Below are 18,525 nucleotides of genomic sequence, written 5' to 3'. Positions count from 1 at the left end.
CGCACCCGAAGCACCCATAGAAAATTATTCAGTCTAAATACGAGGACACGTTTGACATAACGACTGGGGAATATGTGAATGCTTTGCACACTGCTAGCCTAATGTTAAACGCTGTGATTGAAATCGATAACAAAAAACAAGCAGGAAAAACAGAAGTAAAGGAAGGAAAAATGTAGTCTAGCAATTACAAAATCCTTCACAACCCTATTTTGCCGGTGGAAAGCTCACACGTTGCCATGCTGGCCTAGGGTAGCATTTTTCGAGGCAACATATGCGGCATTCGTGATCAATATACTTTGATAAAAACACTTATTACCGGCTTGTGTTGCGTTTTTTTTGCGATTGAAACAGTTGTATTTAATTGCTAACTATTCCATAAAAGCACACGTGCCAGATATGTTGTAATTGCAGTATGAAACAGGAGGATAGAAGTCCCTTTCAACTATGATGTAATGAACTATCAAATAGTAATCCAGATGATTGAATCTTTTAAAAATAATAACAATTAGATTAGATTTTTGAATCATTTAAAAACTTCAAGCTGTTGCTTGAAGTAATAATCTTATTTTTCCTAAAAAAAATTTCACATTTTGTAACAAAAAAATGTCACAAATGCTACAATTTGAAATTTTAGTATTTTAGTTGAACTGGCGCGAGGCAGTTTATTATAAACATTAAACTGTCGTCAAGAATTGGAAGCCACAGAACATTCAAAAAATGATTAAAAAGCGTCATATTTCATCTAAAGCTAAAAATCCAATATGTTTTTTTCCTAACAACTTCAACTTCAGCCAGCTTTAAAAAAATATAAATAGTCTGATTAGTTTAGAAAAATCAAAACTATGGCTTCAGAAAAACCGGAAAGCTTTGAGCGATAGTATAGATAATATAGTGCTAGTATATTATGAGTTTTGAAATGATTTGGAGTGAAAATTGTTTATCAATAACAAAACCATACATTTAAAATTCAAGTAATAATTTTATAGCACCAATTTCCATATTCAAAGATTTTTGAAAATAAATCTTAATTTTTGTGAAACAGAAATATACTAAATTTCACTTTTTTAATTTAAATAAATATAAAAAAATAAAAAATCAACTGTGCATGCCCCGGATAAGGCGAAAACCAACGAGGAAATGCCTTATGAAAATTGTAATAAGTCACCAATGCTATGGTGTTGACCATTCGGCAAAAAGGCGTGATCTGGGGGTGGAATAAATAAATAAATTGCAAGAAATTCACCTGCGACCGTTGAGTATAGGTTAAAAAATATTATGCGATTTAGAACGATTTTTAACCTTCAAATATCATTGGATCCCGAGGAGATCCTGTGGCAGAGACGATAATGGAGCTCATCTACAAGTACACGATAATACTTGCTATCAAATCCCGTCTGAGGCACAGTCTTCTCCCCGTACAAAGACTGACTATGACTACCCAACAACTGGTAACAATATTAAGCCATTAGGCCAAGGTTCTTATACTTCCATGGAAGTAAAAAACAGATCGCGGGAAGCACGGATACATACTTTAAAAAGCACCAGAAAAATATTTTTAAAAGTAGTCAAAAAAACGTGTAATATCTCATCCCATCCGACCGAAAGTGAAACCTTTTTAGTTCTCAAACAGTGTCTATCAATGAGGATGCAGTTTCGCTTTGCCGAATCCTTTAAACCCAGAGCTTAGGATCTTGCAATGCAGGAAAACAAAAACCCAACAGCGTCGGTTGACATCTTGCAACCACATGGTTGAATGGTTTCGAAAATCAGGGAAATCCACAAGAATTTTCTCACCCAACCAAGTGCATCATTCCATTCGGTAATGCATTCTACAAAGAAAAAGGTCACCTCCAGGTACCTTTACAGAGCAGCTCGCCTATGATCGCGTAGGTAGAAATAAAATAATCCCATCCCATAAATAACGAACGAAATGGGAGCAAAAACTGGCCAGAAGATTTAGAGAAATCGTACGCCCATACCTTGTGAGGGTTTTTTTTTCGAGTGCCATCGTGTGGTTACAGTTTACCTGCACAAGATTACGATTTTAAAGGTAAGAGCTGACTTCAACTATGGAAGAGAGGCTGCAAACGAGAAGATTCCTTTTAATTGCATTTCCCATCGTTGGTTTCCAATGTGGGTTTAGAATGTTCTGATTCCTATCTTCTTAAATTTCCTTTTTCTGACTTTAACCTCCAACATTCAGTGTCAATCGTTAAGTGGCGTTTAATGTGCTAAATGTAGCTTACCTGTTTTACACGCCAACGATCAAAAACGCTTATGACGCCCGGGCACTTGGCGGAATTGCAATTAATCACTTCACTGTAATATTTGAAGGTTGATAATTTGGTTTTAAATTTCACTTTTACACAACACATACACACTCACGCACAAGAAAAACGTTTTCACCTTTCCATCTGTTGAGGTTAAACCTTTTTTCACCGATCACACAATTTTCCCTACATTTACACTCACTTCCGAGGATCAACAGGTAATTATTCTTTTTTTTTTTTTTTGCTTCGACAACGACCTCGAATATTCACCGCTTTTGCACTAAATTTACAAAAATGGAAAATTTTCTCCCACACCCTTCCACGGGATTCGATCGTTTCAAGGATCAAGTTGAGGATGATTGGTCGCTCTTGATGAAAGCAGAAATATGGAAGAAAAATAAAATATAATTACAAACACTGAAAGCCGTCACACACACAAAAAAACACGTAAAGAGGTGCAAAAGAAAATTACAAAACACTCAAAAATACATGCACTTTACACACTCTTGTAACCCTTCATTACGGCCGATGATTTGTTCATCAAATGAACGTTTTTCTTTTCCTTTAGTTTTTTTACTATATTATTAATTCAAAGACCTTTTTTTCTTCGTGTGTGTGTGTGTGTGCGCACCAAAATGTGCATATTGCAGCCACTTTTCCGTGGGCACCCCCAACACGATCACAATGCGAGCGCGGAATGGAAAATCGATCCATTAGATCCATCCGAGCGAAATCGATGATCGGCAGTTTGGCGATACCCCTGTGCACTAACACCCTCATGCAGATGAAGATGACGCCCGCCGCGATTTTCGTTCACATTTTTCTTCTGCTCACTTGTGTTTGGTACATTCGCGCATTGTTTGGCGGTTTGCGTATGGAGAAAAGCAGCAATTTAAGGTAGGTAAAACCCCCTTTTTCAAAAACAATAGCCAATCGTTTTTCACCACCCCATCGTGGTGGGCGCAGGAAAATGTAATGGAAAATTGTGCGGCACCGATCGGCTTCAAATGGCTTTTAGGGGAATAGAGGAAAAAGGAAGGTTGTGGGAGGCGGGCGTGGTGTGGCAGTGGCAGTGAAATTTTGCACCTCAACAAAACAAACACCGATAATTGCAGCGACAATTGTAATCAAAGTAAATGCAGTCGCAAAGGCACGCACACAACACTACGATCACTCGAGATCGCTTAAACGTTTTTTTTTTTTCAATCATATTTGTTATGTTTTCTTTATGTTGCTTTAAAAATGAGACTTTTGTCGCGGAGATTATATACCACAAAACAAAAATAATAACAGGACAATCCACACACAACCAAATGAAATAAACTCACGTGCGTTTCGCGCGGTACACAAACAAGGCGCACGGCTCTCTTCTCACTATTGTCGCACTATAAACGCACACGGTGTGGATGTAAGTATGTTGCTATGGTGACGATTGCTTGCAATTACATGATTAATATCAAACGTTTCGATCACTGAACACTTTTCGTACCACAAAACACTCAAAGCAGCAAAGCATCGGGGGTTTCCTTTACCTATTTGCTTCTTTTTGGTCGGAAAAAAGCGTTTGTTTCCTTCACTTCTCTTTATCGTAAAAGACGCACACTACCGCTCCAGGTGCCGGTGCCGGAGCAAAAAGGGCCGCTAACGCAGCGAAACGCGCTCGTTCCGAACGAGAGTTGAACACGAAATGTTTACTCGGTCTGCTGTTGCGGTCCGCTTCGGTCCCCGGTCTGCCGTAAGCTTTGCTGCAACAGTACGCAGCTCGCGGTTGGTACAGTACGTAACAAAATGATGTCACTGCTAGTGTTCTTAAGGAATGGAATACTTTATTCCCAGATATAAGACAGATACTGCTTTTATAGTACATTTTTTCAATGCTATAGTTTCTTTGTTTATTCCTTACTGTATAATATGCATTGTTATAATTTTGTTATCCATTGTTAAGTTGTGTTATGTATGGTTAAGCGATAAATGAACACGTGAGGAATATGAATTTTAAAATTTTTTAAAAAAACAGGATAACTTTTTTTAAACATACTGTTTCTTAATATTGATTTCACAATTACGCTTAAAGGATTTTTTTGTTTTCATTCAAAATTTAGAGGAAATTCCAAAACATATTTTATATTTGATTTGCATTCGATCGAGAGTCGCTGACCGCAGCAAAATAGAAAAAAATATTTATTATATATTACATTTATTTCAGTTCTTGTACGATTCGTTCAACAAGGGTTCGATACCTTTGCTTTAGCGAGAGAATGAATTGATACGAGAGAAACGAGGCGAGAGTAATTGAAATTTCAACCAAAGCTGCTCTCATTAGGTCAGAAAAGGTTTTGAATAGATATTGGATTTTTTTAAATTCAATAATTATTTTTTAATTGGTGAACATGTAAAGTTTTGTGGAAGGGAATATGAAACTCTCAAAATACGAGCGAAAATATAACGAAAAACATTGTGTGTCTCCGATGACAGAATCAGGATGAGGAAACTAACGAAAAAGATTTAGCCAACTCAAGGAAATTATTCCAGCCTTTTAGAATTCCATTTTATTCAAAAGTTAGTGAAAGCTACAAAACATAGGACTAATTATTTGCTTCCCAAACGAGTATTACACCACACGTGCCATAATGTGTGCTTTAACTAGCTCCGTCTCAAGAGGATGCTGTACGAAGCGAAGGATTAAAAATACACCGGAAGTCGTACAGGATACGAAACGTGCCATATCGTACATTTCACATATGTGTCGTAATGGTTTCCCTCCATATTTAGACTCGGAATCTACACACGTCCGTTCTAATTGATTCTTTTAACGAAAATCTCGAGAGACCGGCTGTAAGTGTAGCTTTACACGAAGCACACAGACAAATGGTTATTTTTTAGGCCAACAATCCACAAACAGGTGTATGCAGCAGTGCAAGAACGTCCGTATGTGTGCCACTTACGCATGATTCTTATTGCTTTAGCAACAGCAAAAATAGACAAAGTCCTTTTTTGCTTATTTTTTTATTTTCATTTCAGAAGCAATGAGCAGGACGAATCGTAATACGCTAGAACCGTACATAAAGGCTCTCAAGTGACTTGAGAATGAACAATGGATTGTGTCCCGCGTGTGCAAGCCCACATGTGGTGCATCTTTTTTTTTCGAAGTTTTCCTTCTTTTATGCAAAACATTTACAGCATGGGGCAGCACTTTTCTACTGCAATGCAACGAATGCCTTCTGTATAGTCGTTATTTCAAAGAGCGACATGTTTATTTAACCGATTAGCGACTGTACGCGAGACAAGGTTTATTTTCTTACCATGATGACGTTGGGGCCGCATTCAACCCAGAAGAAGTGCTTTATGTGTTGATGAAATGTTCCATATGTCTGGCTAAATCCAGACATAAAACTACGAAAGGATTCTTTTGAATCCTGTTAGGTGCATTTAACGTAAACAATCGTGTATTTTGAGGTTTTACATCATTAACGGTTTGTTAGGATTTAGAAGGATATTGTTGTTTTTCAAATATTCACCGGACCGGGGTTCTAGGTTACGCTGGCCATCTAACGGCTTACTAGACTTGCTTTAATCACGTAGTTGGATAGTCAGTCCTCACTACGGGTGACCGTAGTTCGTATGGGATTTGAACTCGGGTCCTGCCTAGTAAATAATTGGATTTCGTATTTCGGATTCAAAGGTTAAAAAAGTGGTCTTATCTAGTTGTTAGAGAATTTCCGTTTATATTGAGTATGGGTTGTATCGGGGAATACCAGCACTGACGAAATGGGATGCCGGAGTTTCACACGACAAGATCAGTATCGTCCCTGGGCCACCGGAAATTTCAAACTGTTGAAATCGATGTGAAACTATAAAAAATCTCAAAGTTGCGATTTCAGCTATTTCTCCATTGCCCCGTGCAGGTAGCTTGTGCATGCATCAGGTTCTCAAAAAAGCAATTTCAAGGCGAGAAAATTTCACTAACTCATGAGTACTGCTAGCTGATAATATAATTTTGAAATCTCTCGTGGCCTGCAGCCTAATCATATAATCATAGCAATAGTTGATATTTCGACTAGGGCCCAGTAAAGGTTTGGCTGGCTTGGATCAGGCATAGCGTATGAAAGTCCTTGATGGTATGCAATGGGTTTCGTGTCCCCGTTGCGTCGTATTAATACTAAATCCACTATCTTCGGAGTAGGCGTATCATTATCGTGTAGTTCCCGATCCCCAAAGAATCATTTTAGATTTTTGTTCTTGTCAAAGCTTTTAAAATTACAACCACAGAAAATATTAATCTTTCTCCAGTACATTGAAGGGTTAATTTATGCTCCAGCGCCAAGGTACTTCAAAAAGAAAAATATTATCTAACAACCTTGAGCGACATGCCGGAAACGTCATCCCCCGTCGCGAAACTCTCAAATGCGAACCCAATCGAAAGCTTCGTATCCACGGTGCAAAGCATAACATTTATGTCGTAGCATTAAACTGTTTTTTTTTTCAAAAACTTCTTTTTTAACTTTTACCACATTATGCTATTATTGTACTGTCATTTTGATAACTTTTTATAGATCAAAACACAAGGAAAAGGTCAAAACTCACGCATAAACACTAAAATACAAATGTATCTGAAACGATCTTGACGTGTATTCGTGCCCTAACATGCACAAATGTCTCGCGACGAGTGCTGCTGTCAAAACAAAGAGATCAACAGCAGAAAAACGGGATCGTCGCGCTGTTCCGCCGTAAATCGCTGTCCGGTGGGAAGCTGTGTATGTTGTGCGCTCAGCAGTGGAAGAGGTTGGTTGTGTGTGGGGTTCCCGACAAACAGGTTCTGCCGCTTCGAAACGGTGCGCTCTTCCCAGTTTTTCGATTCGAAATGTGGCGACGGCATCATCGTCATCACACCTGCTAAGACGCACAGTCCCGGAGGCCGGAGTTGATGCTCTGCAGTCGCTAGAAGTGTGTGGTGCAATTGTTCTTCCCGTTCGAGTGTTGTTACGTGGTGGTGTGCTTTGTGGGTGTTTGTGTTTTTATGTGCTTTTAAAGTGTACAGTGGCCTACGTAGAAACGGATTCCGTCCAACAAAATATATACCCTTAACCTCAGCATAAATTCTTGCACAATAAGCTACCTCACAAAAAGGGGTGGAAAAAGTCAAACGGAAACGACCAACAATACACGTGCGTGTTTGTGTGTGTGTGTGTGCACCGTCGTCACAATCCAGTTCCCCATTCCTCTCAGGCGCGAAAGGGTGGTAGTGTGCGAGGTTCTGATGACGTTGGTGATCTTACCACGGAAATACCACCAACGATGTTCAAAGTGCTCCGGTGTGACCGTGAACCGTGTGTGATTGAAAAGATTGTTGCACTGGGGGGCAGCCACCTTCCACATTGAGGACGCAGCAGGCGCTCCACTTTTCCCGTTAGAAAACTACGTGCCGTCCCTTCATATCGTGTGCCCGAGGCAACCCTTCACCGATCCCGTTTTACGATCAACAGGAACCAGGAAGATCAGGTAGAAACACGGAGGACAGCAGCTACCATCCCCCCTCAAAAAGGGTGAAAGGCACTCCGCTTCTGACGAATGAAGGTAAATGTCATTGTACGAATAGGGAAAGAGTCTTGGGATGGTAGAGGGCGAGTCCTTAAAGTGCTCCAATTTTACGACCGTTCACCGTTCATTCCGCTGTTCACCTTTCGCACTGGGACGTGAGATGAGCTTGCGAGCGATGCTGAGAACGCGAGATCGTGACATTTGGCTTAACCCTCGGTAGTCGGAGGCAGCTGAAGGAAGAGAATCTCAGCAACGCAAAGACCTGATTCGTGGTGGCGGTGGTGGTAACTGCATGTTTGCGTAATTGGTAGCGGTATTTTCTGAATCATTTTTCATCCTAGTCAGAAGAATGCAACTCTCCGCTTGACAACTTCATTCGCCGAAGCCCTTCACGCGAGAACCTTTTCGCTTACGGCGGCGCCCTTCTCATCTGTCATCCGAGTGGCGTTGGAAGTCTACTTGGATCGCACGAATGGATTGTACCGTTTTGGATGGAGATGATCGATTGAGATCTTTCGCGCTCGCTCCTTTGCACGATTATCGTTCGTTCGCTGTACTTCTCCCCCTTCTTGCTTGAGCTCCATTGTTAATGATCAGATCCCAGATCCAGCCGCAACTTGAGCTAACCCGATCCAAGGGGCGCCGAACCATAAGGGAAATCAAATCGTTTCACCGTTGTTCCGATTCCGTCTCCGCGATATCAAATGTCGTCTGCTCGCTTGCATGAGTGTGTGTGTGTGTGTGTCACAACTCACCCTGGCAGGCAAAACCATCGGTCAATGTAAATATAGCCCCCCCTATTGTCGTTTTTAATATGCTACAACCGTCGTTGTCGTCTTCCTCCACGCGGCCTTTATACAACGCCATATTGTTACCTATATTCCTTACAAAACCCCCAAGAAGGGTGGTAGTAAAGTGGACAAAGTCACACACATACACGCATCCCTCTAGCCAAGAAACGTTCCGCGACGACAGGCGACCTTTTCCAATTGGCACACACAGAGATTATGCCCGATCTCGAAAGTGTCTCGTCTCTTGGGAGGGAGGGGTGCGCTTGATGTTTGGGCGATTTTTCATTTGTTCGCGATCCGCACTCGCTTCCTTGTCCGCGAACGGGTTCTTTGTTTTGAAAGCGGCACAGGTTTACACACCTTGCCAGGAACGGTGGTGAATGTTGGCCTCCGCGAGGTGAATGTCACCCAAAACTCGCTTCTTGGGTAGTTTGTGTGCGCGTGTGCTCTGGAGATAATCAAACAGTCGGAATGAGATCGTTTTTTTTTTTGGGACACTAGAAGAGACGCCTTACGATCAGGATCAATTTAAAGAGTTGTTCACAATAGAAGCTGAATAATAATTCAGTGATTTCTTTTTCTTTTTTTTTTAAATCATGATTTGAGTTGTAAACCCGTTTTATGATTCCTCCGACGGTATTCTAACATTTTGTTGGAATATTCAAAAATTGATTGCTAAGCGAGTAAATATCGATATGGTTTGTCAGTTCAAAAATCAGGTTTAAAGATGCTTGGTTTAGAGATCTGTAGGTCATGCCGGCTGGGCCTGGTGGTGCGGCGACAACGGCGCCGGTCTTCACACGGGGCAAAGCCGAGGATCAAATCCCATCCGGATTGTCCCTCCATAGGTCATGTCGGCCATATAAAGGTCCTGATAGGATTTGATTCACAGTCCCTGGAGTGTCGCACTACCAAAATTTTGTTTGAAATTTCAAAGCCTTTTGTTTAAATCTGGTAAAGGCATGGCACACAATGGCGAAGGAATCTGGAACGTTTCCTCGTCATCCAGACTGGGATACCCAGCTTTATGTAAGATAAATCAAGTTGAGAGAAGTCAGAAATTGTAAGCCTTCTCTTATCTGATTCAATAAGTGGCTTTTGAACCTTAGTTTTTTTCTGTAGTTTTCTGCTTCATGGCTTAACGAACTATCTGGTCATCCTGGCAAACAAATGGCTTGCTAGACTTTGCTGATACCATGTAGTTGGATAGTTAGTCCTTACTTTGAGGGAACGGCCCATATGGATTTTGAACCCTCGTCCTGTCATGTGAAGCCGCACCAATTGCTAGACTTGGTTACCAACATGACACGGAAGTTCCGTGATCCATCTGCATCAAGTTGCTACACTGTTAAGTACTCACTGGTTCGACCGCAGATGCTCCCAGAATATGCGAGCAATATACGAGCTTCCGCGACCCGATGCTTGATGCGGCCCGAGTCCATTCAACTTCGATCTACGTGCATCACCCTACACTTCTGGGATCGTAGCCTGGACTATGGAGCTTGGATCAGGTGTCTGCTGCTTGGGTTGCCGTAGCTTAAGAAACGCATAAAACTCGTCCGACTTAGCTTCATCGATGGACCGCTCAATGGTTCCATCGATTGTCCAGCACTCCTCTCGTCGGTGGGTCAATACATTCCAAGCCATTTAGCTCCGGTCTCGGACAATGCTCTCAATCACGGGGTCCTGGACCTCGCGTGACCCTTTTGCTCGCATTCAGTAGGGTAAGCATTTGATCCGGGATTGTCAGCGGCAGAAATAATGATGCGAGTAAGCGACTCGAGACAAAACCTATCTGTTGTTCGTTAATTGTTTGTAAATTTCATGTCGCCGGAACACTGAGTGGGCTAATCAGGCAGTAGGTTTTAAATTAATAATTAGATTAAATAGAATAATATAGTATGAAATTCTAAAGACATAAATGTTGAAGTTTGAAAATTATATGTCAATCACGCGAGGTTATGACCCACTATTTCAGACTTCTTCTAGTTTGGAAAGTTACATTTGGATAGAGGCTGTTATGGAGAGATTGATCGAGATCTTTAAACATTGATTGCATACCTTCGGGGGTAAGGGACGCTAGAAACTGGTAGCTTCGTGCTTTGCATCCATTAAAAAGACTATATTTTTAAGAATTTCCGATGTTACAGACATTACAGCTACTTTCCAACGTTCCTAGAACATAGTGAACATTAGTTTGATGTAAAAGATTCAACAATATTACATCGTTTGAGACAGTAACATTGCAGCCATAGAGCCATTTTAGTCGATTTTTCCTACACAATTTTCCGGTAACACGATTGATGATGAACAATACTCAAATCCATATCACAACCCAACAAGATTTACTCTTCCTAGCGATTAATTTGTAACGGGCATGGCGAAGACTCGTTGGCGCGCGCGCCCCTGTGCGTTGTCTCTACACTCTCCACGACGCAGCCCAGCGAAGAAATTAAAACTAGATCGTGTCGAGGGAAAAAGTGACTTCGTAGGCAACTTTTTCTCTTCACTCTCTTCCCCTTCCCAAAGCCCTCCCAATAACCATCTCATCGTGCGCACTTCCACCTGTTCCCTTATTCCGAAAAACCCATCTGTAGCGGTAGGCCCTTTGCGATGGATCGGTGGTGATCGGTGCTACTGCGTCACCGTTGAGAGCACCTTACCCTGTGCTGTGTATGGTTGTAGTTTGTTGGGAAGCGAAACGCTAGCGCGAGGGAAGATAACCGGGAAAGCGGAGAGAACTATGACGAGGCGTAACGGTGACCATAATGAACATAGAGCCGCGCGAGAAAAGGGCGCTACCCCCATGTGTGTGTGTGTGTGCGGTAAAGGGAAGGGAAAGGCGAAAGAAAGCGGGAGCAGCATCGTTCGCCTCTCGAGTGCGCCTCGCGCGTGTAAAGTTCAATGAAATCTATCAAAACGGGCTTCCAATCTTTCGCTGCACAGGAGAGGGAGAGGGGAAGCGAGTGACCAGTGCGGTCGACGTCCGCGTGAGCCACCTTGCCTTTCCACTTCTGGTTCGTCCGGTTGGTTGTGCTCGCGTATTACCGCTCCACTGAAGGTGACCGCGTTGAGGAGCATGGGGCGAAGTAGCGCCAGAAAAGGTGCGCATCGTACAGCAAGGGGGATAATGTGGACGAATATGGTGCAATATGAGCGTGTGCGAATGTGAATGTATAGCTGTTGCGATTTGAGTTGATGGAGAGATCAGGTTGATCTGATCCTTGCTGGTGATCGTTGTGATCGAACAGAGGTCGGCGAAAAAATCATTTATGTTTCAATCTAAGAATTTTATACAGATTTTTATATAAAATATGGCATGCAGGTCAAGTGAGGACCATCAACTCTCGCTAGTATCTATTGGAAATCTTTGGAGAGTATCCTTCAATAGGAATAAATGGCACCAACATACAGTATTGGACAAAACAAGTGCAGCTTCGCGTGTTGTTTACCAAATTTAAATAAACTTTCAATATTTCGTTGCGCCAATCCATTGTTTTCAATTACAGCCTTGCATCTGCGAGGCATAGACTCGATCAGGTGGCCAATGAAGTTTTGTGGAATTGCTGCTCACGCCTTTTTAACTTGTGCAAACAAATGATCCTTGCGTCGAACACCATCACGATCAATTCGCTGATACAGGATCGCCAACAGGTTCTTCCGTAGGGTTCAGATCCGGAGATAAGGGCGGCCAGTTCATCACCACGATTTCATTATCTTTAAACCACTATTTGACCACTTTGGTGGTGTGTTTGGGATCGTTGTCTTGTTGGAATATCCATTCAAATGGCATATTGCATTCACCAAAGGCAGAATGACATTTTTCAGGATCGATTTGATAAATTGGACCAAGACCGTTCGCAAAAAAAAAAAAAAAAACATCCCTAGACCATTACATTGCCTCCATTACATGCTTTACCGTTTTCTGACAGTAATGTGAATCGAAGCATTTTCCAATTGGTCGACGTACACGGCAAATCGCCATCGCTTCCAAAGATATTAAACTTCCACTCATCACTGCACAGAACCGTCCGCCATTTCTGCCATTCTCCGGTTCCTAAGTGAAATCAGAGCTTTCTTCGCAGGACATCGAGAGAATAATCCGGCTTCAACGGCACGTCGTCTGATTGTCCGGTCCGAAACAGATAACTGCCTGAACGAAGATTTGAAACGATCCTTTTTCATGCTCCGTACGATCATAGTGTGTCCTCTCTAGGCGTGGTGGACCGTGGTCTTCCACCTCTATTGTGCTCACAAATCTTTCCGGTTGCACGAAATTTTGAGCACAGTCTAGATACGGTCCATTTTTTCATCTCATACTTGACAGAAATTGTTTTTTTTTGTGACATTTAACTCTTGATATCATCGATTATTTTCCTCCTTAGTTTCACTCCAAGGCTATCAGGTGTCATTTATTTATTTATTGTCAAACAACAACTTGCTCAGAGAATGATAAATGTTGTAATATTCAAAAATTCTTCTAAAACAAGATCCTTTAAGAAGAACATTTTCATGTACAGCTTTTATACTTCCTAATACCTAATACCTAAGTTCCAATCAATAGAGGCTTATTACTTTACCGGACACTGTTCCTTGTCCGTACATCTCAGGTTATCAACCTGAAGGTGATGTCAGTATCTTCTTTTTGATTTAACGACCTTCTAGCTGACACCTGTCATCTGATTGATAATTAAAGTTTTTAATACCACGTCTTTGGACACCCAATCCTCTCACTACGGGGGATCCGTCCGGTTGGGATTTATCCCACAGTCCCTAGAGTCTCGTACTTCTAAAAATTAATTACAAGTCTCGTAGTTGGAGGATAGAACTACTTAAATATTTTGTTGAGTACCATGGAACCTGTTAAAGCCATGGAAAGAACTGATGAACCGATGGCATTATGGTAGCAGTGCGGGATGCTAACAGGAACGAATCTACATCAAAAAACCGTATCTGGACCGTTTCTTCGTAAGTCAGATAGGGATATCCAGCTTTATGTAAGATAAGTCGAGAGAAGTCAGAAATTATAACCTTTTTCAGCCACAATTGTTTTGTAATCTTCTACTGCTTGGCTTAATGACCTACTAGGTCTCTCTCGTTGGCAATCCAATGGCTTATTAGACTTGCTGATACTACGCAGTTAGCAGCGCACTACCGGGGGACGGTTCCGGATGGGATTTTAATCCCGGTTCTGCCGTGTAAAAACCGGCTCCGTTGTCGGTTCACCACCGAGCCGCGCCTTATTCTATCTTCCAAAACACGGGAATCTATTTTATTTATCAGATAATACATGTCTGCATTTTCAATAACATAACTATTATTAGGAGCTCTTGGGGTCTTCTTCCGCTTACCTTAGCTAGAAAAATATGGAAGTGTCTCGATCACTGACAAAAGAGTTTTCATCTCGACTTCTAGAGACCAGCTAATTGCTCCAACTTTGCTAATTAGTCGCGAAAAGTCTGCATACATTCTTGGTAGAATTTAAAATAATGCAAACTATTCCTTGATCGGTGATAGCTTTAATTGCTCCTGTTTGTCCCCGATACTTGCCAGTTAATTCCAATTGCATCCAATCCCCAACGCAAAAAAAGCATTATTCTACGCACATTCCTACGAAACTGTACACAGAAAAGGAAAACAAAATTTTTCAAAGCAATTGACCGTATCGCATCGATTCAGGTGCAAATAATCTTTCCATCAGAACAGCACTGGCCGTGGCCCCTCCCGTAGTACCAAGCGAACGGTGTAAAACGGTGGTGCGTGGCGAATGCAGGTGGCAAATGCAACACACGGCCTTCTATGTGTGTGTGTCTAACCTTAGCTTACCGTGTGCGAGATTATCGGGTGGATGGGAAACGAGCAATCGCCGGAATGATGAGGCAACGGGAACTCTCCACTCCAGAGGCATCCCTACAAATTACGACGATAGAACAGTAGCTAGCGGGCGTGGGGTGAGTTTGGAGTTGGGAGACCAGTCAGCCAGCTCAGCCAGCCAGCTCAGCCACCGAGACGCGAGAAGATGCGCACAATCAACCATCCAGAAGTAATGTTAGATCGCGGTAGCCGCGGAACAGAATAGGAAAGCACACGGCCAGAACACCAGAAGCGTCCAGAGCTTTGACCTCTGTAGTAGTGGTAGTAGCAGTAGCTGAGGAAGAACTGCTGGAAGTTACGGGAGGATCAGGGTTGCAGCAGAAAGATGATGATGATCGTGTTGATGTGATGTAACGTTCTCTCGCTTGCAAGGGTTAGTTGCGGATCGGCAGAGGACGCGGGATGGAATTTTTTTGTGCATTCTGTCTTTCTCTTCGTTCTCCCTTTATCCGTCTCTTTCTCGCTCGATCTCTCTCTCTCCCCATTGGTACCCTTTCGGGCGCGAAGGTTTCGAAGGGTATCGTGGCAGCAGCAATCATTTCCATTAGGTACCGTGTACCGTACGGACAGTTTTTGTAGCAATAGAGCAACAGGTGAACAACGTAAAAACGTTGGTTGAAATCGTTTGGAAAGTCGATCAACGCACAGTGGGGGACACGTTGACTCTTTTGACGTACTGATGGATTTTTGGAGTTCGAGGTTCTGCTTAAATTTTCCAGTCTAAGGAGGATATACATTATCAATTTTTTCTAATTGTGCCTTGCAGATTATGAAACTAGAGGGAGGCATGCATCTCCAGCAGCAGCTTAGCGGTGGCAGTGGCTCATCAGTCCACGGTAATCTTCTTGAGGACAAAACCTTCCAATCATCCCATCACCAGCAGCAACTACAGCAGAACAGCGTCAGCATTGAGCTCTGTCTAGTGTGTGGCGATCGTGCCTCCGGACGCCACTATGGGGCGATCAGCTGTGAGGGCTGTAAAGGCTTCTTCAAGCGTTCGATCCGGAAGCAGCTCGGTTACCAGTGCCGCGGGTCAATGAACTGTGAGGTTACGAAGCACCACCGGAACCGATGTCAGTACTGTCGGCTGCAGAAATGTCTCGCCTGTGGAATGCGCAGTGATTGTATGTATTTTTGGGGGAGGGTGGAGGCCGACGATACGGACTGGCTACGTTGCGTTGTATGTTGATTTGCGTACCTTTTGGTTTCTTTCTTGCAGCCGTCCAGCATGAGCGTAAACCGATCATCGACAAGAAGGATGGTCAGATGGGACCGAACCCGAACAGCAAGTACAATCCGCATCGCAACAAGGAGTATCACCATAGCAGCTCCGGTGGCAAGGGCGAGTCGAAAGGAGCGGCAAGTTCTGCTGCCGCTGCTGCTGCGGCTGCTGCAGCGTCCTCTTCCGTATCGTCAGCTGCTGCGGCCGCTTCCTTCCTGAACTATCTGCCCGGGTTTAGTTTGGCTGATTTTACGGCGAACCTTAGCAAACGGACGTACGGCGATAAATCGATCGGTCGTGATGGTGGAGCTCAGTCGGAACGGACTGCCGGTTCTTCCAGTGCGGTTGGACATCAGTTTTCTCCCAGTGGCGCAGGTTCTGTTGTTGGAACCGGACCGGGAAGCAGTGGGATGCCTGGGAGTCCGTTTGGAAGCTTGCAATCACTCAAGATGGAAGTTCCCGATCGACAACCGGGATCGGAGCTGGGAAACGTGTCCACCAGTGCGGCTGATTCAATTGCAGCTCTGATTGGGTTAAATACAACGGCAGCTGTTGCAGCGGTAGCAATGTCCAGTGCAACGTTAGGTGCGACGACTCCTAGTGCTGCGGCTGCAGCAGCTGCTGCAGCCTCTCTACTGGCTGGGGATACAACCGGTGGAAATGATGTTGGTGGTAGCGGAACCGGATTGCGTGGAAGTGCCTCTAATGCATCTCCCGGTGGAGCTCACTTTCCATCGCTCGCGATGGATACCAGTGATGGGAGCTCGATGGATAAATCTTTGCTTTGCAGCTCGCTCGAGTTCATCCAGAGCATGGAGCAGGAGCTGAATAGCAACCTCAACAACAACTTCGGTATTAAGTCTGAGCTAAACAATAGCAGTGACGAAGTGTGCATTGATTTCGATTACGGTGGGATTGGACGTGGTGAACCGGTCCTTACCGAGAACTGCGTACACTTTGACATTCAGGTGCCAAACGTACTGCCGAACTATCTGAGCGTGCATTATGTGTGTGAGACCGGTTCGCGGTTGCTATTTGCTACGGTTAACTGGATGAAGAAGAATCATATCTTCCAGATGCTTGGGTGCGTTCTTTAGGAATAGAATACCTTGTCAAGTGATGGTGGAATAACGCATTACCATTCTTTCTCCTCTAGTGATGGGTTTCAAGGTGAGCTGGTGCGTCAGGTGTGGCCGGAACTGTTTATGATTGGGCTGGCTCAGAGCAGTGGACAGCTTTCGTTCAACACGATTATGCTTGCGCTGATTCAGTACATGAAAACGGTCATCCTGAACAAAAAGTACAGTGTCGATGTCATCAACTACCTAAAGAAGTACATCCTGCTGATACAGGAGTTTGTAAACGACCTGCAGAAGATGAATCTGACCGACCATGAGTACGCGTATCTGCGATTGTTGTCCATTTTTAATCCAGGTTAGTATTTTGGGTTAGTAGGTGGGTGTAGATCAAGTCAAAGATGTCTGAAAAAGCTTAGCCAAATTCCCTCGTGGTTGAATGCTATCAGAAGTAGAAGATTGAAACGGGATATTTTTGCTTGATAATGTCCTAAGAATACACTTATTTCCGTGAGCCTACCAATTTAGTAGAAAAATAACAATTTTATCCGAGGTAACGATCATATCAGAACTCCTCCGATGCTCTGAGGTCTTTTATAATTTGCCTGTCGGTCGAGTTTGGAACGATAAGATTATCTCACAACCAGCTTCTTAAGGAAAGTTCGAGACAGGAGAAGTCATTTAAATGGTGTGAATTTTGCAGTTCGCATTTTAACCAGTTGGAATGTTGTTAAACATACGACAAAAGAACTCCTTGACTCGGGTCCTTAACTCAGCCCCAGGCTTACTCTGTCCGTAGTGACATTCAACAGCAGTGAGAGCTTCCTAGGGAATCTGTACTGCTCTGGAGGACATATAAATGTGCTAAGGATATCTAAGGACTGTGCATGATGCGCTACCGATATTCCTGAGGTAACAATTTGATCGTTAGTAGGTTTTCCTCCAACATCGATAACTTGGTGGATTCCAACGATATATCTGGATTTCAAGAGGCGCAAGTCTGTAAAGGAATATTCGGATCAGGATCTTATCAGCTCAGCTCAGCTTTAGATATCTATGTTCCTACGATCATAATGTAACGTATGTTTCATCAAATTGCAATCTTTTTATTTATTCTTACCCTCCTTAGATAACGCGCTGCAAGACAAGGAAAAGAATCAACACCTGGCAAAATTGCAAGAGCTCGTACTGTCCGAATTCCGGGACTATTATCGCGACCGTCACGCCCGCCTAGCAAGTAGCGAAAGTGAGGAAAATCTTCGCGCCACCGAAGAGGATGAAAATGATGATGATGACGTTGATTATTACGAGCGCCGTAGTCAGAACCGTCACCATCACCGTCATCAACACCATCGTCAGCAACAGCGCACCGCCGGTGATCTGACACCACAGGTTTGTGAACAACGGTTGATGAAGCTGCTACTAAAGCTACCAACACTGCGCGCCCTTAATTCCAAGTGCGATCTGGAAGATCTGTTCTTTAACAATCTTATCGGCCAGGTACAGATCGATAGTGTGCTGACGTACGTCATGCAAACGAACGATGGAGCGATTTCGTTTTCGAATCTGGTACAGAAGTATGACCAGGTCGGTGGCAACAACAGCAACAGTAACAACGGTATCCCAGCGGCAATGGATAGCGATGAGTAGAAGTAGTAGTACTGGGAAGCGTATCTATAGTACTGAAGAGACTGATTGATTGGCGTTTTTTGTCTTTCTTCCACCGGCAGTGCATTCTAAATAGGTGTGTTGAT

The 18,525-nt window shown here is 43.2% G+C and overlaps 2 protein-coding genes across 2 annotated transcripts in view; both read left to right on the top strand.

Moving 5' to 3' along the window:
• LOC126564500 (mannose-P-dolichol utilization defect 1 protein homolog) overlaps window positions 1-18,525 on the top strand; it is a 161,617-nt gene that overhangs the window by 96,574 nt on the left and 46,518 nt on the right. The window lies entirely within an intron of this gene.
• Window positions 7,808-18,434, top strand: LOC126564171 (nuclear hormone receptor HR78). The gene is made up of 5 exons (XM_050221130.1): window positions 7,808-7,844; window positions 15,240-15,597; window positions 15,693-16,779; window positions 16,852-17,129; window positions 17,901-18,434. The coding sequence occupies exons 1-5, from the start codon at window positions 7,839-7,841 to the stop codon at window positions 18,419-18,421; spliced, it is 2,250 nt and encodes a 749-aa protein (XP_050077087.1). The 5' UTR covers window positions 7,808-7,838; the 3' UTR covers window positions 18,422-18,434.

This window comes from Anopheles maculipalpis, chromosome 3RL (assembly GCF_943734695.1).
Source record: "Anopheles maculipalpis chromosome 3RL, idAnoMacuDA_375_x, whole genome shotgun sequence".
Taxonomy (NCBI): Eukaryota; Metazoa; Arthropoda; class Insecta; order Diptera; family Culicidae; genus Anopheles; species Anopheles maculipalpis.
The sequence above is the reverse complement of the archived record's forward strand: the minus strand, read 5'-3'. Positions and strand labels throughout refer to the sequence as shown.

What these genes read in the sequence shown, in the direction of transcription:
- LOC126564171 (XM_050221130.1), top strand. An exon ending in CTGTGGAATGCGCAGTGATT is followed by an intron (nt 15,598 to 15,692) that starts GTATGTATTTTT and finishes TCTTTCTTGCAG; the next exon opens with CCGTCCAGCATGAGCGTAAA. An exon ending in GTTGTCCATTTTTAATCCAG is followed by an intron (nt 17,130 to 17,900) that starts GTTAGTATTTTG and finishes TACCCTCCTTAG; the next exon opens with ATAACGCGCTGCAAGACAAG.